At 49.2% G+C, this 23,752-nt stretch overlaps 3 protein-coding genes across 6 annotated transcripts in view; 1 reads left to right on the top strand and 2 right to left on the bottom strand.

The window, feature by feature from the left end:
* The window catches only part of UBAP2 (ubiquitin associated protein 2), a 151,004-nt gene extending 127,429 nt beyond the window's left edge, over positions 1–23,575 (top strand). For all 4 annotated transcript variants that reach the window (XM_071580539.1, XM_071580538.1, XM_071580537.1 and 1 more), the window contains exons 22-28: positions 15,841–15,919; positions 16,987–17,201; positions 19,108–19,207; positions 19,284–19,391; positions 20,809–20,876; positions 21,750–21,941; positions 23,385–23,575. In XM_071580539.1, coding sequence (XP_071436640.1) covers positions 15,841–15,919; positions 16,987–17,201; positions 19,108–19,207; positions 19,284–19,391; positions 20,809–20,876; positions 21,750–21,941; positions 23,385–23,480 — 858 coding nt within the window. In that variant the 3' untranslated portion in view covers positions 23,481–23,575. The remainder of the gene's footprint in view (positions 1–15,840; positions 15,920–16,986; positions 17,202–19,107; positions 19,208–19,283; positions 19,392–20,808; positions 20,877–21,749; positions 21,942–23,384) is intronic.
* LOC139684574 (interferon-like) lies at positions 2,490–3,062 on the bottom strand. Its single transcript, XM_071580674.1, has one exon. The coding sequence runs from the start codon at positions 3,060–3,062 to the stop codon at positions 2,490–2,492; it is 573 nt and encodes a 190-aa protein (XP_071436775.1).
* On the bottom strand, positions 8,903–9,619 carry LOC139685118 (interferon-like). The gene has a single exon (XM_071581739.1). The coding sequence runs from the start codon at positions 9,617–9,619 to the stop codon at positions 8,903–8,905; it is 717 nt and encodes a 238-aa protein (XP_071437840.1).
* Positions 23,576–23,752: the final 177 nt, after the last annotated feature.

Genomic DNA, 23,752 nt, shown 5'->3' with positions numbered 1-23,752 from the left:
AAAAGAGGTGGGAGCTTTGGTGTTGCAGCCGAGTTTGGGGTGTGTGTGATCCCTTGCACGTGGTGCTGGAGCGAGGGTGTGTTTGTGTGTTGTGTGTGTCTGTACATGAGGTGTGTGGAGAGCGAGAGAAGAATGTGCCCAGGGAAGCAGAGTGTGCTGGCCTGGCCTGGCTGCTCCTGTGTGGTGCTGTGGGGAGGCCCAGGGAGTGAGGGGTCTTGTGGAACGGCTGCAATGGGAAGAGGAGGCGAAGTGACCACAATGCAAGTGGTTTGTGCTGTAGCCCTTCTTCCTCACTTGCTGGAATGGTTTGAGTTGTGAGGGAGCTTTGAAGGTGATGTCATTCGAACACCCAGCCTTGAGCAGGGGCATCTTGAGGTAGAACTGGTTGGTGGGAGTCTGTTGCCAATATTCCAAGGAACGCTTGCAGTGCTGGGGCATCCAGCAGCCCTGTGAGCCCCCTGTGTCAGTGTGTCGTCCCCAAGGTGTGACATCATTTTGGGCTCTTGGTTTTAAAAAGCAGGAGCCCTTTTGCATTGGCTTCAGGCCCTTTTCCAAGTTGTGTTTGCATCTTTGTTGTGAGCTGCCTGGAAGTGTTGAAAGAGTTGAGTAAGGTGTGCGTTGAGGTTTCTGTTGTGTGGACTGCAGAATGGCAGCTGTGTCAGGCTGTCCATGAAGGAGTGTTGCCCCATTGGTGTGATGGTGCTTGTGCCTCCTTTGGAGCTGCTGCAACAGCAGGTGCCTGTTGTTCTTGGAGTATGGTCGTGAGATGCACGTGGGATTTGTCGTGAAAGGGAATAGAAGTTGAAGGTGTTGAGGAGGCAAGGGCCAAAGTGCTGGTTGTGCTGATGGTGGGACGAAGGGAAGAGTTTGCCTTGGTTGGGGAAGATTCTGTTGGGAGGATTCTGTTGGGAGGATTCTGAAGCGGTGGAGGTGTGGGGAGGAGTGGGTGTTGTATCCGTTGCTTTGTGGTGGAGGCACTTGGCACTGTCTGCCAAGAGGGTCCAAAGTGAGATATGGAAGTGCTGAGCGGGCGAGTGTCTGTCAGGGTGGAGTGAGAAGTGTCTCCATGGCAGTGCCAGAGGACAGTGATGAGTGGCCCAGAGTGTAGTGTGGGGCTGTCAGTAGTGGTGTCCCTGCAGGGTCGGTGCTGAGTCCAGGAGTGTTTAGGTCCCTTGTGAGTGTTTGTTGGGAAGGGGCAGATTCCTTTGGCTCAGGCTTGTGCTAGCACAAAGTTGGAGGAGTGGCCAATGGCAGGGAATGCTGTGGAGGCCTTGAGAACGACATGAATAGGGGTGAAGGAAGGGCAGAGAGGAAGGCTGTGAAACTGAGGCAAGGCAAGTGCAGGTCCTGGATATGGGGAGGGATAAGATCTGCAGAGGGTGGTGTGCGAGTTGCTGGGGGGCAGCTGAGTGGAGAAGGAGGTGTGGGTGCCAGTGGATAAGAATCTGTCCCTGAGAAATACTCTCTGTGAGTGTGTGTGTCTCTGTGTGTGTCTCTGTGTGTGTCTCTGTGTGTGTGTTTGTCTGTGTCTGTGCCCCCGGGAGTCCAGGATGGCAATGGCGTCCTGTGGTGCATTAGAAAGAGCACTTCCAGCAGGTTGCAGGTGATGAAGCCTCTGAGGGGAGAGGAGCAGCTGAGTTAGGAGGAAAGATTGGAGAGGACTGGGTGAGTTCAGCCTGTATGAGAGAGGAGTGGAAGTGGAAAATTCTCCCTGTATGTCCGTGTTAGAGGGGTGGGGGTCTAGATGCTTTAGCCAGGCTGTGCTGGGTGGTACCAGAAAAGTGAACAAGGGGTGTTTGGGAGATGGAAGTTGTGCCTGAGAATGTGGAAGGATTTCTTTAATGTGTGTGTGGCTGAGCCCTGGGAGAGGCAACTCTTTCTTGTTGTTGGATGTCAATAGCAAAGGAGATATTCCAGAGCTATCTGGTCATGATCCTTAGAAAAAGACTATAGAGGACAGTCCTGGAGCAGGAAGGCAGGAGGAGGTCAGCTCCAAGGATAACCCCCCATTCTTTTCTCATTCTCGGATTTTATGACTCTGTGATGTTGGCAATGCTGTAGGATTGTTTGTGCAAAGAGGTTGATGCTGGGGTGGAGGTGTCAGAGGGAAGAGTGGGCAGGGGATGTGCAGAGCCCCGTTTGGGTCAGTGCCTGGCGTAGGTGCTGAGTGGAGGAGGCTTCCCCCAGTGCCGAAGGGTCGTTGGTGTGCTGGTGAGACGAGAGACACTCTCAAGGGTTTTATAAAAGGTCTTTATTTGTTGTGTGATAAATAAGAGAATAAATAGATGAATAAATGGGTGAAGGGCATTGTGCAAGTAAGTGTTTGAGGTTGTATAAATAGAGTGTGAGTGTTTGGAGGGTGCGGGTGCGTGGTGTGAGGGCTGTGTGTGGTTGTGGGTGAGGGGAGGCGAAAGGTGGGTGTGTATGGTGGGTGCCGGAGGAGCATTGTGGGCGTGGGTGTGTGTGTGTGTGTGCGTGTGGTGTCGGGGCTATGGGCGCAGGGTGCGTGTGAGGTTGTGGAGGTGTTGGAGAGAGGCTTGAGCTTCGAGGCGTACGTGGTCCCAGGCGCAGGCACTGTGGTTGTGGGCGTGGAGGAAGAGGTGGATGTGGCTGAAGTACTTGTTGATGGTGAGCAGCGGGTTGCGTGGGCCTTTGAAGAGGCTGTCGCTGTCGGGGCGGCAGAGCTGCAGGTGGTGGATGTAGTGCTGCAGTTGGTTGAGGAGGCGGTGGCGTGGCTGGGCGTGCCAGTGCTGGGCGGTGGCGTTGGTGGCGAGGGTGTGGAAGAGGTGTTGGAGGATGCGTAGGGCGGTGGCGGCGGCTTGTTGCGGGTTGAGGTGGGTGTGGAGGAGGGTGTCGGGGAAGAAGGGCGCGTTGTGGAGTTGGCAGGGCTGCGTGGAGTTGGGAGCCACGTGGTGGAGGAGCCGGAGTGCGTCCCAGGGGAAGGTGTGCTGGTGGGTGCCGAGGTGTTGGCAGGCGAGGGCGGCAGTGAGAGCCGTGAGCAGGAGCAGCAGTGCCGGGGCGCCGGGGCTGCGTCGGGGCTGTGTGCTTGTGAGCGCAGGCATGGTGGGGCTGTGGGTGCTGTTGGGTGGTGCTGGGCAGCAGACTGGTGAGGCTGGGTGGTGGTGTTGGCTGTTGTGCTGGGGCCGGTGCCGGTGTGTGCGGCTTTATGTGTGGCATTGTGTTTTCTTTCCCCGCTTTCTGATTGCAGCGAGTTTCCGCGGTGCTTTCCAGTTGTGGATGGTGGTTATGGTGGTGTCGGGGCAGTGGGTTATTGGGCAGGGTGGTGATGGTGGTTTGCTTTATGTGTGGAGGCAGTTTTGGTGGTATGAAACTCTAAAGTTAATGAGATGTGGTTGTGTTGCCACAATGTGGTTTTTCTGTGGTTTCCCCTTTGTCTCCTGGGACAGCCCTTATTCCTCTTGTGTTTCGCAGAATTTCCTGTCTTGCTTGTAGCAGGACTCTGCTTATCTTTTTGTAAATCAGCTTAGACTTTTTCCTTCTTTCTAGAGTTCTTTTTGATTGAGGATAGGGAAGTCACCTATTGGAGTTTTTCCTAAGAATGCTGAAAGCATCTTTATTGAACAGTTGTAAAGTTAACCATTTTGTGGGGTTTTAAAATAGTTTTTCCTGTTCTGAGAATAGCACTGATGGAGATGTGGAAACCACGTTCCTGAGGGAGAAACCAGGCCCTGATAAATTATCTAAAGGTGCTGAGCTTTTTGAACTGTCCAAGGAAGAAAAGCCTTACAGTCAGGATTTGACACTGTAAAATCCCAGTGCCACATTTGGACTGCAGGGATTTCCAGCACACCCCTCCTAGTGTAATGTGCTTGGAGATTCCTCACTTGAGTGATGATGCTTCGCTCCAAGTTGTTCCTTGAGGCTGAGCAAAAGGATTGGCCCATGGTTATTGGAGGAGTTACATCATTCTCTAGTTACTATTAAGCTGGTTTTGAAGGGATTGACTTAACAAATAGTGCACTCTACCAATAGTTACAATTACCTGGAATGGGTAATAAATAATTCTGCTTTAGGTTTTTTTTAGTCCAATCATTATTATAATGAATTTTAATACTATATGTTTCCTTCAAAAATGCATTTCCAATATGAACATGTCCCTAATCCTTCAGGACATATTTCATAATTGCTCAATTCTACCTGTGTAGTTCTTCAGACTTAAACCATTGAGCACACCTTGGCTAGGATTGGATCAATGTGCACCCAGACTGTTCTCTTCTGAGAAGGAGTTTAGAAAGCAAGGGGGTCCTTTCTGGAGTGTGTCACTCAGTGGGAGGGCTTCTTGTTAAATGGAATCCAAAGCTCCCAGGACACTGCCCAAGTCTTTTTGTAACTCTCCATTAATTGTTATTTGGGTTTTGTACTCCCAGTGAAGCATGCTTGTCATCTTTGTAGTCCTATAAATACGTGGGTGTTTTTACAATTGGGGGGGGGGGTGTCTGTAAAATGGTTTATTTTTCAGGAGACTGTTTAAGTCAAAATGATTTTTGAGGAGGTGGGTGCACCTGAGGACTGAATGTTCATTGATGAAGCTTCTGCAGTGTCTTTGCTTCCCTTTCACAGTTTGACCCTCACTGTGTTGGGGGATAAGAAGTGCTGTCTAAAGTGTTGGTTTTGAAGGATGAAGGAGGGAGAGTCAAAAATACTTTTGTGTTGGGGTGTTTTTTTTGTGGCAGTGTAGGAATTCTTCATGACCACAGTCTCACTGTGCTCTGCAGAGGGAAAGGTCCTTTACAAACAATTTCATTTTTCCAATTTCGTGTGTGTACCTGGTGGAAATATGTGAGTCTTATGCCATTACTACTGGAAATTCTCCTTTTCTCTCATATGGTTTTATTTTTAGTCAGTGGTTGTGCATAATTTCATTTCTAGTTTTTTAAAGATATCTCAAGTGACCTGTGATGCTGAGAGGAGTTTGCTGATGAGTTATCCAGTGATACTTTTAGATGTATCTCTAGGAATGGACGTCACTTAACCTTCCTGATGCTTCTTCTTGTGTGTTACCAGCTTCATGTTAAAAAACAATAGTAATGCATTGATTCTTTCATGTTTGAATTTCCTGTATTTTGCCTTGTGCCATTACCACTGTTCCTGGGTTTTTTGTCTGAAGGGGCTTTAATTTCTTCAGAGAAGAGAGAGGCAATGAGGTCCCCATGGCTGGTGTCACAGGGTATTTCTGGTTGGGAGGACATCAGGAGGACAGTAGTAGAACTTGCAAGTTTAGTCTCGAGGGGTCCTGCACTGTGTCTGGATATATGAGAGAGCTGGTGTAAGAGCTCACCCAGCCCCTCCCCATCGTTTACCAGCAGTCCTGGCTGATCAGGGAGGTTCCAGATGACCGAATGTTGGCCAGTGTAATGCTCATCTGCAAAAAGAGTTGGAAGTAGGATCTGGGGAACTCCAGGTCTGTCAGTGTGACCTGAGTGCTGGGGCAGGTCATGGGGCAGGTCATCCTGAGTGCCATCACACGGCATGTACAGGAGAGCCAAGGGATCAGGCCCAGCCAGTGGGGGTTTAGGAAGGTCAGGGATGGCTTGAGCAACCCGATCTCTTTCTATGACAAGGTGACCTGCTTAGTGGATCAGGGAAAGGCTGTGCATGTTGCCTTCCTGGACTTTTACACTGTTTGCCATAGAATTGTCCTGGAGAAAGTGGCTGCTCATGACTTGGATGAGTGCTCTGTTGCCTGGGTAAAAAGTGGCTGATGGTCAGGCCCAGAGAGCGCTGGTGAATGGAATTACATGCAGCTGGGGCTGGTCCCTAGTGGTGTTCCCCAGGGACAAGTACTGCAACTATCTGTTTCAAGCCTTTATGGATGGTGTCAATGAGGGTTTAAGAGCAGCCTTGGTCAGTTTGCGGACAACACCAAGCTGGGTGAGAGTGTTGGTCTGGTAGAGGGTAGGAAGGCTCTGCAAAGGGATCTGGACAGTCTGGATCAGTGAGCCGAGGCCAGTTGTGTGAGGTTCAAGAAGGCCAAGTGCTGAGTCCATCCCTTGGGTCACAGCAATCTCCTGCAGTGCTCCAGGCTGAGGAAAACGGAATGGAAAGGTGCCTGGTGGGAAAGGACCGGGGGGTGCTGGTCGACAGTGGCTGAACCTGAGGCAGAGTGTGCCCGGGTGGGCAAGAAGGCCAGTTTCATCCTGGCTTGTGTCATCAACGGTGTGTGCAGGAGTAACAGGGCAGGGACTGTCCCACTGTACTGGGCACTGGTGAGTGTGACCTTGAGTCTTGTGTTCAGGTTTGGCGTCTCACAACAAGAAAGACATTGAGGTGTTGGAGCTTGTTCAGAGAAGACCAGCAGAGCTGGGGAAGGTTGTATAGGGTGAGTGATATGAGGAGCATCTGAGGGAGTTTCAGTGTTTAATTTGGAAAAAAGGAGGCTCAGGGGAGATGTTATGACTTCTGTACAGTTACCTGAAAGGAGGTTGTAGCCAGATGGTGATTGGCCTTTTCTGCCAGGCAACCAGGGTTAGGAAATGCAAATGGCCTCAACTTTTGCCAGTGGAGATTCAGGTTGGATATTTGGAAAAATTCTTCACTGAAGAAGTGGTCAGACATTGGAACAGTCTCCCCAGGGAAGTGTTGGAGTTACCATCCCTGGAAGTGTTACAATAGGTAGATGAGGCACTTTGCAATATGCTTTAGTGGGTGTGTTGGTATTGGGTGAAAGGTTGGATTTGATGGTCTTGTAGGTCTTTCCCCACCTTAGATTCTATATTTGGTTCCTCTTGTTTTCTGTCTCTCCAGTGCCATGGGCAGTGATGATTTGTGTTTGCATGGAACAGTGTCCCTGTAGTGATGTGGTGTGGAGTTGGTTTGAGCACAGAGAACAACATTTTTGTCCTGTGCAGGGGTCCTGAGCTGCTGACCTTGCTCGGGGTTCCCTGGGGAGCGCAAAGCACCTGGGACAGATATTTTTGAGTTGCTGGATTGGAGGATGAAGAAGCAGCAGGTGGTGGAGGTGTGTTGTGGGAATAGAAGACCTGTTGTTGGAGCTTAATGCGATTGTTTTCTGTACGGGTTTTAGTTGTGAGAGGTTTTGTATCCCTTTCCCTCCTGCACGTGATTTCCAAATCCCCGGTGTTCTTCCCTCCCACGGGTGTCCCCCCATTGTTTCTCCTCACGTGCCTCTGCACCGGGAGGTGCCAGTGCCATCTCTCCTGGGCTGGATCGGTCTCACCTGGTTGTGCCCCCTGGTGTGGGTCCACCCAGGTGTCTCCACTGTCATGGCTGACCCTCTCTGCCACCGCTGGGTAACGCCGCAGTGCCTGTGTAGGGGACGCAGATACCCCCAGGTGGTGGGTGTGGTGTCACGGTCTGTACGGTGGGACTGCAGTGTCCAGAGTCCATTGGCAGATCCAAGCCACGGCAGCCTTTCCCAAAGCCCCGTCTCCATGTCACTCGTGCAGAAGGGTGCCCATCTCTTCCACCCATCCAGCCCCGATCCCTGAGCCTCTATTAGTTATTTAAGTTGCCTGTCATTCCGTTTACTCTGCCCCGGAGCCCATTGCGACTGAGTTCTTGAACCCTCCCTCTGATGCCTTCTCATGGAATGTTAACAGTTACTGACAGATCCTAAAGCTCCCTATGTTTGCATCCCTTGCAAGCCCTTTCCCAAACTGACCCCTTAAAGGTCTGTCCTTTTACTGAATAAAGGCTTTTTGGGTTACCCGCACCTTGTGTGTGGCGTATTCTCTGAGGAGCCATTCCCCCTGGTCGGTTTCCCTTAGTGTGTGGGCAGTTTCCTTCAGGGGAATGCTGTGCTGGATGTGCTGGTTGGGTAGGACTGTGTTGGGTGATGGTGTCTGGGGGTGTGTGTCTTACTGTTTGGTGAGGATTCATTGGGGTGAAGAAGGACAAGGACAACACGCTGTGTAGTGCGGCAGGACCCCATGGCCACGGGTGTAGAAGCACATCCTGAACCAGTTGTGGTGGATGTAGGAGAGCAAGAGAGTCCTGGGCATATCCCATGGGGTTTGTGTCTTTCGTGTTTCTTGAGTGGAGCTGGTAGCATCAAGCTGTTGTTCCTTGCCCAAATCTCTGCAGACCTTGATGGGTCCCCTCCTTGAGTCTTTGAGGTGCACCTTGTCTGTACCTCCCTGTTTGGTCCAAAGCAGTGCTGTGGCATTTCTGAATGGTTCTTTGTGGTGGGATGGTGGTTTGGAGATGGTTTTCATGTCTTGGAGTTGTGATAGGGTCTGAAAGGGAGAGCGTGGTGGTCGGAGAGGAGAAACCCTGCAGGAGAGGCATCGTGTCATGTGGTCAAATGTGTGCTGCAAGGGTCTGGCATCAGTGGGAGATGCCTGTGGGGTTTTAGGGCACAGTGGGTCCCTGAGAGTGTCCATAGCCTTCAACCTGGTCAGGAGGGATCATCCTGAGTGAAAGGTCTTTAGGATGGAGACTCCTCCATGTCCGCCTGAAAGACCACATCTTTGCCCATCAGGTGTAAACATGACCACAGCTTTACTTCTTCCTTCTGTTTTCTTTTTAGAAAAAGTCTTTATTTGTAACAGGTGAATGAATAATAAATTAGGAGTTGGCCAAATAAATAAATAAATAAACAAATAAAGAAACAAATAAATAAAATAAGTAAACAGAGTTCTGAGATAAATAGTGATTGACCTGAGAGTACCCCGGTATCCCCCGCAGTGTCCATGGTACTGGACCTCTTGTATCAGTTGAGGTTGCAGTCTGGACGGAGTTAATAATCCCCTGGGTAATCAGAACCACCCCTATCCCCATCCCCAGTGTCTCCCAGCTGTCCATGTGTGTGCAGAACAGAAACTTCCTCCTCCTTCCGTTCCAGTGGCCGTGGTTTGGGTGTGTGGGCTGCGCCACAGGCCAGTCCCAGTTTCTCCACGGCCATAGCCATTTCCCCATCAGCTCAGTGTTCTGGCTGGAACGACGTGAGCTTTTCTGAGAGATCCCAGCCCAGGTTGCTGCTTGTGCCACCACTCCTTCTGAGGGTACCAGTGCTGATTGATGCTGGGCGTTCATGGTGTGTAGTTAAAGCGGGGTCCAGAGCAGCTCGATGCTTCATCTGCCGTGTGAGTCTGTCCACGTATAGGAAGCAGTCGCGAGCTTCGAGGCGTACGTGGTCCCAGGCGCAGGCGCTGTGGTTGTGGGCATGGAGGAAGAGGTGGATGCTGCTGAAGTACTTGTTGATGGTGAGCAGCGGGTTGCGTGGGCCTTTGAAGGGGCTGTCGCTGTCGGGGCGGCAGAGCTGCAGGTGGTGGATGTAGTGCTGCAGTTGGTTGAGGAGGCGGTGGCGTGGCTGGGCGTGCCAGTGCTGGGCGGTGGCGTTGGTGGCGAGGGTGTGGAAGAGGTGTTGGAGGATGCGTAGGGCGGTGGCGGCGGCTTGTTGCGGGTTGAGGTGGGTGTGGAGGAGGGTGTCGGGGAAGAAGGGCGCGTTGTGGAGTTGGCAGAGCTGCGTGGAGTTGGGAGCCATGTCGTGGAGGAGCCGGAGAGCGTCCCAGGTGAAGGTGTCGTAGTGGATCCGGAGGTGCTGGCAGGGAAGTCCGGTGCCAAGAGCCGTGAGCAGGATCAGCAGTGCCATGGTGCCATTCCACAGGCAGGGCTTTTTGGATCCAGATACAGCCATGGTTGATCTGTAGTTTTTGTGCAGGAACCTCGTCTGGCTCGGTGGTGATGGTTGCTCTGCTGTGGGTACTGCCTGGGCTGAGCTTTTTGTAGTGCCCTGTCTTTCCTTTCATCATCACCATCATTTAGAGAGAATTTCCCTGACTTCGTTTTCATTTTTGCTTTCTATTTGCTTTCTCCTGAGGGCTTCTCTTGTGCTTGTTCAATTTGACCAGGAGGTGGCTCTGCCGTGGGAAGGGGAACTGGTTCTTTCCCAGGGCTCCGATCCTTGAGGAGCATTGCTTCTGTCCTGTTGTGGTGCAGTGCGAGAGGAAGGCATGGCAGAAGTTTTCCTAGATCTTGTGATTTCCTTTTTTCTTGTTTTGTGTGTTATCTTTTGGGGTTTATTTTAAAATTTCTGTGTCTATCCACAGCTTTTTTTCCTTATGTCATGCTCTGCTGTTATTTTTAGATAATAATTGTTTTGCATGGTGATGAATGTTTTACTATATTTTATTTTGACAAATATTGTTACTCTCTCAGTATTTTTAATCTTTTTATCTGTATGTATTTAAAAATATATGTATCTTTTAATATTTTTATTTTTTTCTGTGCCGTGTGCAGTTTTGCTGGTGGAGGAGCTTTACCTCTCTCCGCAAATATCTTGCATAATATTTTTGAGGCCACCTCTCATACCCCCTGCACCCCGAGTTATTTATCATTGGTAGGATGATAGGTAGAAATAAATGTACAGATGTCCCAAAGGGGTTTTCTTTAGCTCTTCATGGAATGGTGGTGTTTTCTACATTATAGGGTTTTTTTAACTGTTGCCATGAAAATGAGGTAATGCTGGATGTTGAGGGGCAGCAGCAGGCAGGAATGTTTGCATTTCAGGTGCCAGTCCACTTACATCTAGAAAGTGAAAGTGGGCAAAGTTCCAAGTTGTCACTTCCTGGGCAATTTCCAGCGGCAGGAGATCCCGGTGGCTGCTGACAGAGAGAGAATGGGAATTTCTTTTCAATTACGTAACGTGCGTGTCGATGCTGTAAATTCTCACAGTGAATTTTTTTTGTTGTTTTGGTTCTTTTGGTGTCTGTTACAGTGCGATATGTTGTTTTTTCTGCTCATCCGATGCAGAGATCTTACAGATGCCTCAGTGAGCTGGTTGGTGGAGCTTAAATCTATTACATCTCATCACTCACCCTTTTCCCCTCCTTTTCTGTTCACTTTTGCAGCCTATTCCTGATATTTCAGTTTTCATTTGAGGCAGTTTCTCCTGTGTGCTTTCTGTAGGTCAGGAGTATCTGTGGTGTGGAGAGCAGAGTGTCTTGTATTTTCTTTTGGGCAGGCAAACTTCAAAGATAACTGTCTTGCACTCCTAGTTCCTAGTGCCTATTTGGTTTGAATATGTGTCTGCACAGGTGTGTGGAATAGGGATATTCAGTGCTGATGTGGTTGTCCTCTGCCTGAGGTGCAGTGGCAGTAATTGCAATCTGTACACTCTGTTCTTGTGTGGATTTGAGTATGTTTTGTCCAGTTTATGTAGGCAAAAGTGCTACTGTGTCGGTTCCAGTTCATACCCACTGAATCAAGTTCACATCTCTCCTCTAAATCTTTTTGTGGCATTTTCATCAGAAGGTGATGGGATTGCTGCTTTTGAATAACCTGCTAAGACTTTTAGTGTGAATTTGGTTGTGTTCGGTCTAATGACTTCATGCTGGAATTGATAAAGGGAAATTCCTTGGGAAGAAAAGGATGATGTAATAATGACACTGTTTCAAGTTACAGAAAGCACCAATGCTAAAACTTTGCCAGAATATTTCATGTTCAGTGATAGGGGATTTGGTATGGAAGACAGGAGAGTGATACACAGAAATGCAGCAAGGTGGTGTCAACTCAGAAAGCATCTGAGGTGGTGTGGAATTTTCAGAGAGGGACATGACAAAGGAGGATGCTTTTGCAGTGTTTGAGAATGTGTGGAAATGGGTTTGTTACTGGTTAAAGCATTAACTCTTTATGGACTGGAGCTGGTGAGGAGTAAAACATGAAAATTAGGAAGAAAAACAGTAGAGTACTAAGCCCACAGCTGGATAGAGAAAAGGGCAAACTTCTTGCTTTTTATCCTAAGTGGAAGTCAAAATGCTGCTTTGGTTTTGCTGGCATGTCCTCTCATCTCAGAGTGCAAGCCTTCTAGTGTGAGGAACATTCACCTTCCTATAGAGGACTGTATTAGTCTGAGGGAAACCAAAAATGGTTACCAAAACCAGAGGAGAGGATTCCTCCTCAATAACCACTCACCCCTTATTAAATTAAAAAAAAAGAAAAAAAGAAATAAAAAAGAAACTTTAATTGGAAAATGGATATAAGAAGGATAACTACTATATATATTTATATATATATATATATTTATATGTGTGTGTGTGTGTGTGTGTGTGTGTATGTGTGTATATATATATATGTATATATGTATGTACATATAGATATATGTATGTAAAACTTCTACACTGGACTTCCAAAGTGCAGATTTCGGCCTATTCAGAATTCTGGTTCAGAGCATACCCTGGGAAACAACCCTTGAAAACAGGGGGTACAGGAGGGATGGGCAAACTTCAAGAAGGAAGTCTTGAGTGCACAGGATCAGACTGTTCCAGTGTGCTTAAAGGCAAGCCGGTGAGGAAGTCGACCAGCTTGGTTGAACAGGGAGATTCTGAAGGAAAGTAGGGAAAAAAGGAGAGCTTACGACTGTTGAAGAAAGGGCTTGTTACTCATGAGTTTAGGGACTTAGGTCTTATAGAAAGAAAATTAGGGAGACAAAGGTGCAGTTTGAAATCAATTTGGCTTCTTCTGTTAGGGACAACAAAAAGTGCTTCTATAAATACATAATAACAAATGGAGGGCCAAGGAAAACCTCCATTCTTCGCTGGACTCGAGGGGAACATAGTTAATCAGGCTAAGGAGAAGTCTGAGGTACTAACACCTACTTTGCCTTGGTTTTCACCATCAAGACAGGTGGCCCTCAGGACAACTGGCCTTTGGAGCTGATAGACAATGACAGGAAGCTGAATAACCCCCCTAAATTCCAGGCGGATACAGTTAATGATTTACTAAAACACTTGAATCCTCCAAGTCTATGGAACCAGACGGGATCCATCCCAGGGTGATGAAGGAGCTGGCAGAAGAGCTTGCCAAACCGCTCTCCATCATCTTCCAACAGTCCTGGCTCTCTGGGGAGGTCCCAGATGATTGGAGGTTGGCCAATGTCACCCCAATCCACAAAAAGGGCTGCAAGCAGGACCCTGGCAACTGCAGGCCTGTCAGCCTGACCTCGGTGCCTGGCAGGGTTATGGAGCAGTTCATCCTGAGTGCAATCACACAGCACCTTCAGGATGGACAAGGGATTAGACCCAGCCAGCATGGGTTTAGGAGGGGGAGGTCATGTTTGACCAACCTGATCTCTTTTATGATCAGGTGACCCACCTGGTGGATGAGGGGAAGGCTGTGGATGTGGTCTATCTGGACTTCAGCAAGGCCTTTGACACTGTCTCCCATAATATACTCCTGGAAAAGCTGGTAGCCCATGGCTTGGGCAAGTGTACCCTCTCCTGGATTAGGAGCTGGCTGGAGGGTCAGGCCCAGAGAGTGCTGGTGAACGGAGCTGCATCCAGCTGGTGGCCAGTCACCAGTGGTGTTCCCCAGGGGTCTGTGTTGGGTCCAGTCCTGTTTAACATCTTTAGTGATGATTTAGATGAGGGGATTGAGACCATCATCAGCCAATTTGCTGATGACACCAAGTTGGGAGGGAGTGTCGACCTGCTGGAAAGCAGGGGCTCTGCAGAGGGATCTGGATAGACTTGAGAGATGGGCTGATTCCAGTGGGATGAAGTTCAATAAGGCCAAGTGCAGGTCCTGCCCTTTGGCCACAACAACCCCCCGCAGCACTACAGGCTGGGCACAGAGTGGCTGGAGAGCAGCCAGGCAGAAAGGGACCTGGGGGGACTGAGACAGGAAGCTCAACAGGAGCCAACAGAGTGCCCAGGTGGCCAAGAAGGCCAATGGGATCCTGTCCTGTATCAAAAATAGCGTGGCCAGCAGGCCCAGGGCAGTGATCCTTCCCCTGTACTCTGTGTTGGTGAGGCCACACCTTGAGTGTTGTGTTCAGTTCTGGGCCCCTCAGTTCAGGAAGGATCTTGAGGTGCTGGAGCGGGTCCAGAGAACAGCAACAAGGCAGGTGAAGAGACTGGAGCACAAGTGCTGTGGGGAGAGGCTGAGGGAGCTGGGGGTGTTTAGCCTGGAGAAGAGGAGACTCAGGGGAGACCTTATCACTCTCTACAACTACCTGAAAGGATGGTTGGTCTCTTCTCTCAGGCAACCAACAGTAGAACAAGAGGGCAGGGGCTTAAGCTCTGCCAGGGAAGGTTTAGGTTGGGTATCAGGAAGTTCTTTCCAGAGAGAGAAATCAGGCATTGGAATGGGCTGCCCAGGGAGGTGGTGGATTCCCTGACGCTGGAGGTTTTTAAGGTGAGACTGGACGTGGCACTGAGTGCCATGATCTAGTAATGAAAGTGGGGTTGGATTAAGGGTTGGACTTGATGATTTTGGAGGTCTTTTCCAGCCCAACTGATTCTATGACTCTTTGATTCTATGATATATGTGTAAATACAGATATAACTATAAATAGACCAGAGCAAACTTCTCACCCAGCACAAAAAAAAGAACACCCCCATAAACTGTAGATTCCTCTTGGAGCAGTTATATTTATGGACAGTGTTAGTGTCACACCTTGACTGGCTGTGAAGTGAATTCTCAGTCTTTTCCCAGTGAGGCAGAGCCAAGAGAGTGTGTGACTCACGTGGTGCAGGATGGAGCCTTTTCAGTGGGAGGGAAGAGCAGATTCTCTCTCCCCTCGTTCTCTGTAGGTGTAGATAGATGATGGTTGCAGTCTGGTGAAGAGTGGTGTTCTCTTCCTGTCGAGATTCTGGTCCTCCTCTGGATCTGAGGAGTGGTCCCTCAAGTCCCAGAACCCTTAAGATTATATCCCCTCAGGTCCAGGTGGGACTGCCCAGTGCCTCCCCCAGGGCAGGGAATTACACAATGGGTGATCTGACTCTGTGAGTCATGGGGTATTTGGAATCATTGATGGGCCATTAGCAGACATGACACCTCAGGCTGGGTGTGGAGATGCTAAGAACTTCTTGGAGGGGAGTTATCACAGCTCTTATCTGACAGGCTTCTTTCACACCCAGCTCCCAGCCTGAGGGGTCGGGTGTGCCCTGGGCAGCTGCTGCAAATGGTCCATTGTTAACAGTTCATGGGAAATGAGTTAGAGCGTGTGGAATACACATCTTTGGTCACACCCACACAGTGATAAACTGGTCCCACCTGCTGAACTAGGACAAGGACCTAAAAGAGTGATCCATGGCAGAGGTCTCCACCTTTTTCATCATGCATCCCATCAGTAAAAAAATTGGGAGCACTCACCCTCACAATGTATTTTTATTTCTGAATTATATACATGTACTCCTTTACTAACAAGTACATTATGAAACATACACCAAAAAAATTAAAAAGGAGGAGAGAAAGGTTAAACAAATACTATTTTAAAATTCTGTAAGTTGTATTTATAAATGGTACCAAACCCATTTTCTTCATGCACTCCAATGGATTGTCATGCACACCTCACTTGGCAGACTACTGACCTGAGGTCTCCTATAACGTAGTTTAAATAAATTTTTCGGTCATTCAATAGTAACTATTTTTCTCCTCTTTTTTTCTTGGGTTTTTTTTTTTAATGTTTTTTGCTGTTTTACTGGCTAACATTTCCACTTCAGAAAACAGGCCATGGTACAAGGGCAAAACCTTTAGACTCCATCCATGTTGTGCCCTTGGCCCTGGTCCTGTTCCAGGCACAGTCTTAGTGGAAGATGACAGCTCGCAACTGGGAGTGAAAGGGAAATCAATTAGTTATTGCCTTAAGCTTAGTATTAAGAGGTGAAATATTTGTATATAATATTAAAAATGTCTATAAAGTAGGTTTCTTTTTAACTTGAGGATCCAGATGGGTTTTCATCTCTGCTGCAAGGTGTAACATCAAATTCTGCCAAATTTCTTTTGGTTCTTGCTTTTAAAATTTTGTTCTGCATATCCTGTGAGGTTCATAAGACCTGTTTATCTGTGTTACAGTTTCAACTATTTTATTTCAAAATTAATACTATTTATTAATAAATGGTGTTGTCTTTTTTCAAGGATTACTACGGAATTACATTCCCTGCTCCTGCAACCTTGACAGGCAGAGATGGGAGCCTTGCTAACAACCCGTACTCAGGTGAGTGCTGTTTAAAGATGAGGGTGCTAGGGTGGGATGTGCTGCTTCCTAAGTGCAGGTCATCCTGCTGTTGCTGAAAGTGGAATTGTTCTTTGCTTCTGTAAGCATGTGGATGACAAAGCTCTTCCTCATTCCTGCTCTTTCTCTTTAGTCATCACTGTGCAAAGATGACATTAATGCCATCCAGGATTTTCAGCAGTGGTTTTCATCCTCTGCAATCTGATTACAGCTTAAAACTGTAGCCATAGGCACTGTATTTCCTATAATGATGGTTTCAAGTGTTGTCATACTTCCTGGCAACCAGCAAAAAGAAACTCTGCTTGGCAGTGAGGTAGATGCAATTGATGTGTATTACCTCCTTAAAAATCGTGAGCCTATGGTGCTCTATAGGCTGCTGGAAAATGCAGGTGTTTGAGAGTTGTCTGCTTCATAATCCCTTCTCTTGGGAGGCTGCTTTTGGGTTAATAACCGAATTTCCCTTCCTACTTCTCCAATAAGGTGGCCCACGATGCAAGCCTTGCTTTCCTGGCCTTCAGCTACTGTCTTCAGAACTTTGGTGGTGTGAGGAACTGGACTTCTTAACTAGCTATACTTGACAAATAAACAGACACTGGCAAAAATACACCCATCACCGCCTGTAAATCCTAACTTGCTTTCAGCCCATGAAGCTCAGCTAATCAGTTTAACCTTCAGAAGAGTCACTCTTTAACCCAACAACCATTGGCTCTTCAGCTATTTACCATACCTCTGCTATTAGCATGTTTTATTGCAATGATCTGATACTAATGAATCTGCTCAGACTGTGTGAGATAGGTGAGTATTGGTGTCTCCAATTTTATCACTAGATTATTCATGGCACAGAGTTTTGTGTCATGAACAGGCAAAATCCCTGTGGCCGTCAGGAACAGAGACAGGAGAGGGCTCCCCATGAACAACTGCAGGCTTTCAGGAGTAGGGAGTGCTCTCCTCTGTAGTTGCCTACTTGTATTCATAGGATTTTAATCCATTGAATTCTCCACCTTCAGAGTAGCCTTGATAGCTTTTGTGATCAGTTTGTTCTTTCACAGGTGATGTAACAAAATTTGGCCGTGGGGATTCTGCCTCTCCGGCTCCGGCCACCACACTCGCCCAGCCGCAGCAGAACCAGACTCAGACTCACCACACGACTCAGCAGCCCTTCCTCAACCCGACCCTGCCCCCGGGGTACAGCTACACCGGGCTCCCTTACTACGCTGGTGTGCCCGGTGTTCCCAGTGCATTCCAGTATGGGCCAACCATGTTTGTAAGTGGGACAGCCTGAACTCGAAGTTCCCTGCATGCCTCTCTGGTTTGGGCTTTCTCCAGCCCAAGCATTCTGCCTCTTGGAATTGTAGAATGGTTTGGGTTGGGTCTTTTATGATCTTTCAAGATGATCATGAAAGACCATCTTGTTCCAACCTTCCTGTCATGGGCAGGGACACCTTCCACTAGACCAGGTTGTTCAAAGCTGCATCCAGTCTGGCCTGGAACCCTTCCAGGGGCTGGACATCCACAGCTTCTCTGAGCAACCACCTCATAGTGATGAACATTTTCCTTACATCTAATCTGAATCTACCAACTTTCAGTTTAAAACTGCTGCCTTTTGTCCTGTTACTACAGGGCCTGTGTCTTGGGTTGAGCTGGCAAAATGCCAACTGCCCAACACAGAATGTCACAGCATCCCTCCCCCTGCTGAGAAAAGGCAGGGAAAAACCTCCAAGACTTAAACTTGAACTTAACTACTTATATATTTACATAAAAAAAAGAAAATTAAAAGTAGACTACAATATAACACACACCTACACAAGTTAGGTATAACAGACAGTAACTCCCCATGGAACACAAATCCCACCATTCCAGTTACAAATCACTTAAGAGAACTCAGTCCACCAAGTGACAGACCCAAGCAGAGAGAAGACTAAGACTAAATATTTTACTCTCCTAAGACACCATAGCAGCAAGCAGCGGTAGCACCTGGTCCAGGAAAACAACATAATATGTCCTTCCCAGGCGAGACGCCATGAAGCAACAGACCTAAGCCCCTCCTACACTGCTTTTATATTTGAGATGATGCCAGAATATGGTGTGGAATACCATTGGCCAGCAGAAGTCAGGTGTCAGCTAGCCCAACCCAACTCAAGTCAGCTGATAATTTAAGGCCTATTCTGAAAACTAAAGCCTAAATTTAGGCCTGGCTAAACGCATAACAGCCTGGTAAAATGGTTTTTTCCATCTCTCCTGTAATTCTTAGTTAAGTATTCAAAGGTCAGAGTAAGGTCTCCCTGGGGCCAGCCTTCTCTCCTCCAGGCTGAACAACCCCAACTTTCAGCCTATCCTTATAGGAGAGGTGTTGATCCCTGTGATCATCTTCATCCTTCCTCTGGATGTGCTGTAGCAGGTCCATGGCTTTCTCCTACTGAGGAGTCCAGAGCTGGAGTTTTATGAAAATGGAATAGAGCCAACTTCCCCAGTCTACAAGCGATCTCCAAAAACAGGCAATGTGGGAAAAGAGGTGCAGTCCCATCCAGGAGAAAACAAGCAATTTAAAAGGACAGAAGTCATGGACTGCTGTGCAGTTTTCTGTAAATAGCTGGCAGCTGCAGCTCATGGACTTGGGTTTCCTGAAAGCCCTTACTGGTCTCTGGAGAGTCAAGGGGAGACCCAGAGCTGAGAGTGCCTGGAGATCCTTTCAAGGGTGGAGGAGACCCCATTGAGTCAGAGAGCAGGGCTGGAAGTTTCAGGAGGAAGGAGGTTATTTAGGAAGAAGTGCTGCTTCAGGCAGAAGGGTCTATCTAGGGCCCTGCAGGACAGTGGTTCATTAAACAGCCTCAGGCAGGAACTGATGTTTTGTTTGATTCTGTGATTGTTCTTCCCGGATTTGTGGTAGGACTTTGCCGTTTACATTCAGGCTATGAGAGAAATGCGGAGCCTGTTCTGAGGGAGGGCTGCACGGCAGTCACGGGGGTGACTGGAGCAGAAGTCCTGGGGCTTGCACAATTCCACCACAGCAGCTACTGCTGGAAGTGTGAGTGCCATGTCCCATGCCGTGCCGGTCCTCCCATCTCCAGGCTGAATTTCCCACGTGAAGCAGAGGTCTCTTCCCCACTAGATGGCAGAGGGAGCTTGCATTCCCAGATCCACAGCGCCTTTTGTTCCCTTCCTTTGTCCAGGTCCCTCCAGCGTCTGCTAAACAGCACGGAGTCAACCTGAACACGGCGTCGACTCCGTTCCAGCAGGCGAGTGGCTACGGACAGCACGGCTACAGCGCAGGTAAGGGCTGCCCGCGCGCCGCTCGCGCTCGCAGCGCCGCCCCACCTGTAACACCCTGTCTTGTACACACCCGCAGGATACGATGACTTAACACAGGGAACGGCAGCTGGAGATTACAGCAAAGGAGGCTACAGTGGGTCATCTCAAGCACAAAACAAATCTGCTGGCACTGGACCTGGGAAAGGTAACACACAAGGCTGGGTGTTGCTCCGGAGTGGGCACAGTGGCCAGCTCTGGACAGGGGCGCAGTCCGAGCTGTTTCTCCATCTTCTCTGTGCAAAATGCTTTTTTAATGGCCAAAGGTGTTCCTTCTAAACCTCATGGCTCAACTTGGTGTAGGGATTTGTGTGGCTGATGTGCAGCTGTGTCCACAGTTATACCTGGGAGAGACTGAGCTATTTCCTCTGCCAGGGTTCTCTTTGCTGAAGAGCATTCGTGATCCTTCAGCAGTGCTGTGTTTGTTTATGAAACCTGAGCAGCTGGATGCAGCTGCTGAAATGGTCCTCTGCCAAATGATGCCTAGATTTTAAGTTTCTTGGTGGGCCCCTGAGAGAGCCATGTGTTAGGGCCAAGCAGGGCACTTCACACATCTCTGGGCTGTCTCGCTGCTGTCTGTACACCCTGTAACTTGCATTGTGCTGTGCCTGGAAGTGTTTCATCTGTCACCATAAAAGCTGAAGAATTTACACAGCTCATACAAAGCTTTATTCCACACATACTGGTAGACCATACTGAACTGCTTAGCACTAACTAGTTCATCCTTGGGCTTAAGCAAATTCTGAGCTTTGCTGTGCATTTGAAACACCAGGTGATCTTGCTCTCCTTGGTGGAGAAGCAATCCTAAAAGGAGCATTGTTTTGCAAAGGATTACAGGCTTAAAATAAACTGTGTTACTAAAGAATGCACACCCTGAGTCCAGTCCTCTGAGTCACCAGCCAGAGGAACCACTGGTTTTATTCTGATCCAAGTAAAATGATCACAGCCAGTCTTTATGTAAGTGTCTGGTTTGAGAGCCACTCTGCTGGTGAGTGTTTTGGAGCCTGTTGTGGCACCAGTGGTCCAGGTGGAAGCCAGTCTGAGTCAGTGATGCCCCTGGTGTCAGGGCAGGGCAGCATCACAGCACTCACTCTTCTGCAGGATGTGAAAGGACTAGGGCTCAGATGTGTTGGAGATGCTGAGGCTCATCACTCAGGGCACTACTGGAAAGCTCTTGAATGCTGCAGAAGAGCCAAATGCACTCCTGATCCTAGGGGAAGTCTGGGTTTTTTTAATCTTAAATGTGTGTTCAGTGCAGCCAGCTGCTAGCCAGTGATGTGCATTGAAATCTAAGTGTAACCATTGAATTGTGGACCTGGGTGATTTATCCCAGGGGGCTGGCTTCCTTCTTTGCAATGGGAAGGAGGAGCTGTGCCCCTTCCTCTGTCCCCATGTGGGGTTGCCATGGCTCAGATCCTGGAGAGCCCTGTAGGGCTGGCTGGTGGCAGCAGCAGGGCAGTGCATCCACTGAGGCTGCCAGAGCTGCCAGGAGCAGAGCATAGGGTCGTGGTGGGGGGTGAGTGGTGGGTGATGTTCTCATTGTTTGTGGCATTTTTGGTTTTCAGGTGTTTCTGTGACCTCAAGTAACACGGGTGTGCCTGATATCAGCGGCTCAGTCTATAACAAGACTCAGGTGAGCAGTGTTGGACTCTCCTCCCTCATGGCCTGAGGCCAGGCCAGTGACTCCCCCTCTGCTCCCAGGCTGGCCAGTCTCAGGATCCGCAGGCTGTGGCCTCTCTAATGCTGGCCCTGTTTGCTGTTGGAGTGAAGCCTCGTCCTTTGTCCCACTGTTTGCTGTCTCAGCTCCTGACAGCAGCTGCTGGCAGAGGCTGAGTGCTCCCTGTGCCTCACGCTGCCCAAGCTGCCCCATGCCAGCAGTGTCATAGGTGACAGTATTTTTAGTCACAGTAGATCCCTGGGCAGGAGAGTTGAGAGGCCACTTGCTCTTCAGCTTCCCAGGCAAAGCAGAAGGTGCTTTGACTGGCTGGGCAGTGGGCTCATGTCCAGCTCTTTCTTTGCTCCTCCCTGCACCCTCTGCCAGGGCAATTGGTGTCTGGCTATGGTCTGGCTACCTACAGGTAACAAACCAGCTGTCAGCTACATGCTTAGAGTTTGGGGTCAGTCTTTGGCCAGTGAGAGGAAAATATTACTGCAAGTTTTTGCATTTTTGTTGGGCTGCCCTGGGTAGGTCAAGTAAGTTCCAGACTGAGCCCACTCAGTGTGAGAAGGACTGACCAGGCAGCTGCTGCCATCCTGTGTCCCTCTCACTGAAAAGAGGTCAAGGAAAAAAGGAAAACAATAGCTGTGAAAATAAAGATGTCAGAACCATTCATGCAGAAAGATGGGTGAGAACAGGAGCTGAAAGTCACGCTCTGAAGTGCTTGCAGGTGTTCAGTGTGACTTGGCTTGCTCATGGGGTAAGGGAAGGTGTGTTTGGGGCACCCTGGCTCTCTTCTGGGACTGCTCACAGCAGTCTCTGACACTGTGCCTGTTTCCTCTCGTGCAGACGTTTGACAAGCAGGGATTCCATGCTGGCACTCCACCTCCCTTCAGCCTGCCCTCTGCTCTTGGATCGACTGGGCCCCTGAACCCTGGTGCTGCCCCGGGTTATGCTCCAGCCCCGTTTCTCCATATCCTCCCTGCGCATCAGCAGCCTCATTCCCAGATGCTGCATCACCACCTGCAGCAGGATGGGCAGGTGAGTCAGCCCCTTCTGCCTCTGCACCTACCTGGGGGATTGCTCTCTTCATCCCAGCAGGGTCTTGGGGGTTTGGTTTTTTTCTGCTGTCTGCTTTGCTCAGTGGGAAAGAGCCTTGGCAGCAGTTGCAGACTGACAGACTTGATGCTGTTGGCCAGCTTGGGGAGGGGACCTCATAAAGTTCAGCAAGGGGAAATGCCAAGTCCTTCCCCTGGGGAGAAACAGCCCCATACACCATCATACCTTAGGGACCACCCAGCTGGAAAGCAGCTCAGCAGAAAAGACCCTGGGGCTCCTGATGGGCACTGAGTTGACCATGAGCCATCAAAGTGCCCTTGCAGCAAAAAAGGACAATGTATCCTGAGCTGCATTAGGCACAGCATTGTTAGCAGGTTGAGGGAACCGAGCCTTGCCCTCAGCTCAGCACTGGTAAGGCCACAGCTGCAGCATTGTGTCCATTTCTTAGCTTTCCACTATGGGAGAGACCAGTGAAGGATTGATAAAGGGACTGGATCATGTCTTCTGTGAGGAAAGGCTGAGAGAGCTGGGACAGTTCAGCCTGGAAAGCACTGAGAGGGGATCTCATCAAGGTACAGAAATACCTAAAGGGAGGGTGTAAAGAGGAACAGAGCCAGGCTCTTTCCAGTGGTGCTGAGTGGCAGAAGCACTGGGCACAAGCTGGGATACCAGAGGTTCCCTCTGAACATCAGGGAACATGTTTTTACTGGAATGGCGACCAAGTACTGGCACAGGTTGCCCAGGAAGGTGATGGAGTCTCCATCCTTGGAGCTGTCAGGGCAGGGTGCTGGGCAGCTGGCTCTAGGTGATCCTGAGAGAACAGGAGTTGGACGAGATACCTCCAGAGGTCCCTGCCAGCCTCAGTCAGGCTGTGATTGTGTGAAGAGCCCATCCTGATGTGGAGGGCAGAGAAACGGGCTGAGGGGTTGTCCCCTGTCTGCACAGGAGAGCAGGACTGAGCACTCAGACTGATTCTGGGGGAAATCAAACATCCCCTTGTAGGTTACAAGTCAGCTCTGATTTTATTTCACCTACACATATGTTTTCTTTCCTCACTCTGAATATTCCCTGGAAGAACAGTGTTCAGCATTGGAGTCCAGAAATGGGTCATGCATTTGCTTTCCCAATGTGTGACATCTTTGTCTGGTGCACCTTGGGAGAGCTCCTTTGCTGTCCCCAGTCCTGCTCCTCAGTTTCCTTGTGCTTCCTTGTGTGGGAGGCAGCGGGATGGTCCCTCCCCAAGCTCCTGCTTGGTTTCCCTGTGGGGGCTTGCCCTGGCCTGGATGATGTGGAGATGCTGCAGGGGGGAGCTTCATTGGTGGGTGCTGGGGCTGTCCCTGGTGATGTCTGGGTGGGCCTATTGTTCCTGGGAGCAGTGATGCTCTGGCAGCTGATGCCCATGTCCCCTTTACTTCCCACTTGTAGGGTGGATCTGGCCAACGCAACCAACCCAGCACCATGCAGCAAAAGTCTCAGGCTACCAAAACCGCCTATGGCACTTCTCCATACTGGACAAACTAAATCCGAAATGGGGGAGGGGAGAGAGAATGAAAGGAGAGGAGGAAAATGAAAAAAACAAACAAACAAAAAGAAAACAAAAGAGAAAAAGGAAAATAAAAGCCGAAGCCCATTCCTGGAATTATTAGGAGAAGTAACTGCTCAGCCAAATGTCTGTGCGGGGAGAACTGCAGCCAGCCAGCCATCCTCTGTGTGACTTGCCTGCTTCCTCTTTGAGTTGCTGTTGTATGTAATATATTTATGTATGTATTTGTAAATGTAATAGAGCCTAAATG

The sequence above is a fragment of the Pithys albifrons genome, chromosome Z (genome assembly GCF_047495875.1).
Source record: "Pithys albifrons albifrons isolate INPA30051 chromosome Z, PitAlb_v1, whole genome shotgun sequence".
In the NCBI taxonomy this organism is placed as follows: domain Eukaryota; kingdom Metazoa; phylum Chordata; class Aves; order Passeriformes; family Thamnophilidae; genus Pithys; species Pithys albifrons.
Note: the sequence above shows the minus strand (reverse complement) of the source record. Positions and strands in the feature narration are given on the sequence as shown.

Excerpts from the sequence above, each read along its gene's own strand:
- LOC139685118 (XM_071581739.1), bottom strand. The coding sequence starts at position 9,619 with ATGGCTGTATCTGGATCCAAAAAGCCCTGCCTGTGGAATGGCACCATG.
- LOC139684574 (XM_071580674.1), bottom strand. The coding sequence starts at position 3,062 with ATGCCTGCGCTCACAAGCACACAGCCCCGACGCAGCCCCGGCGCCCCG.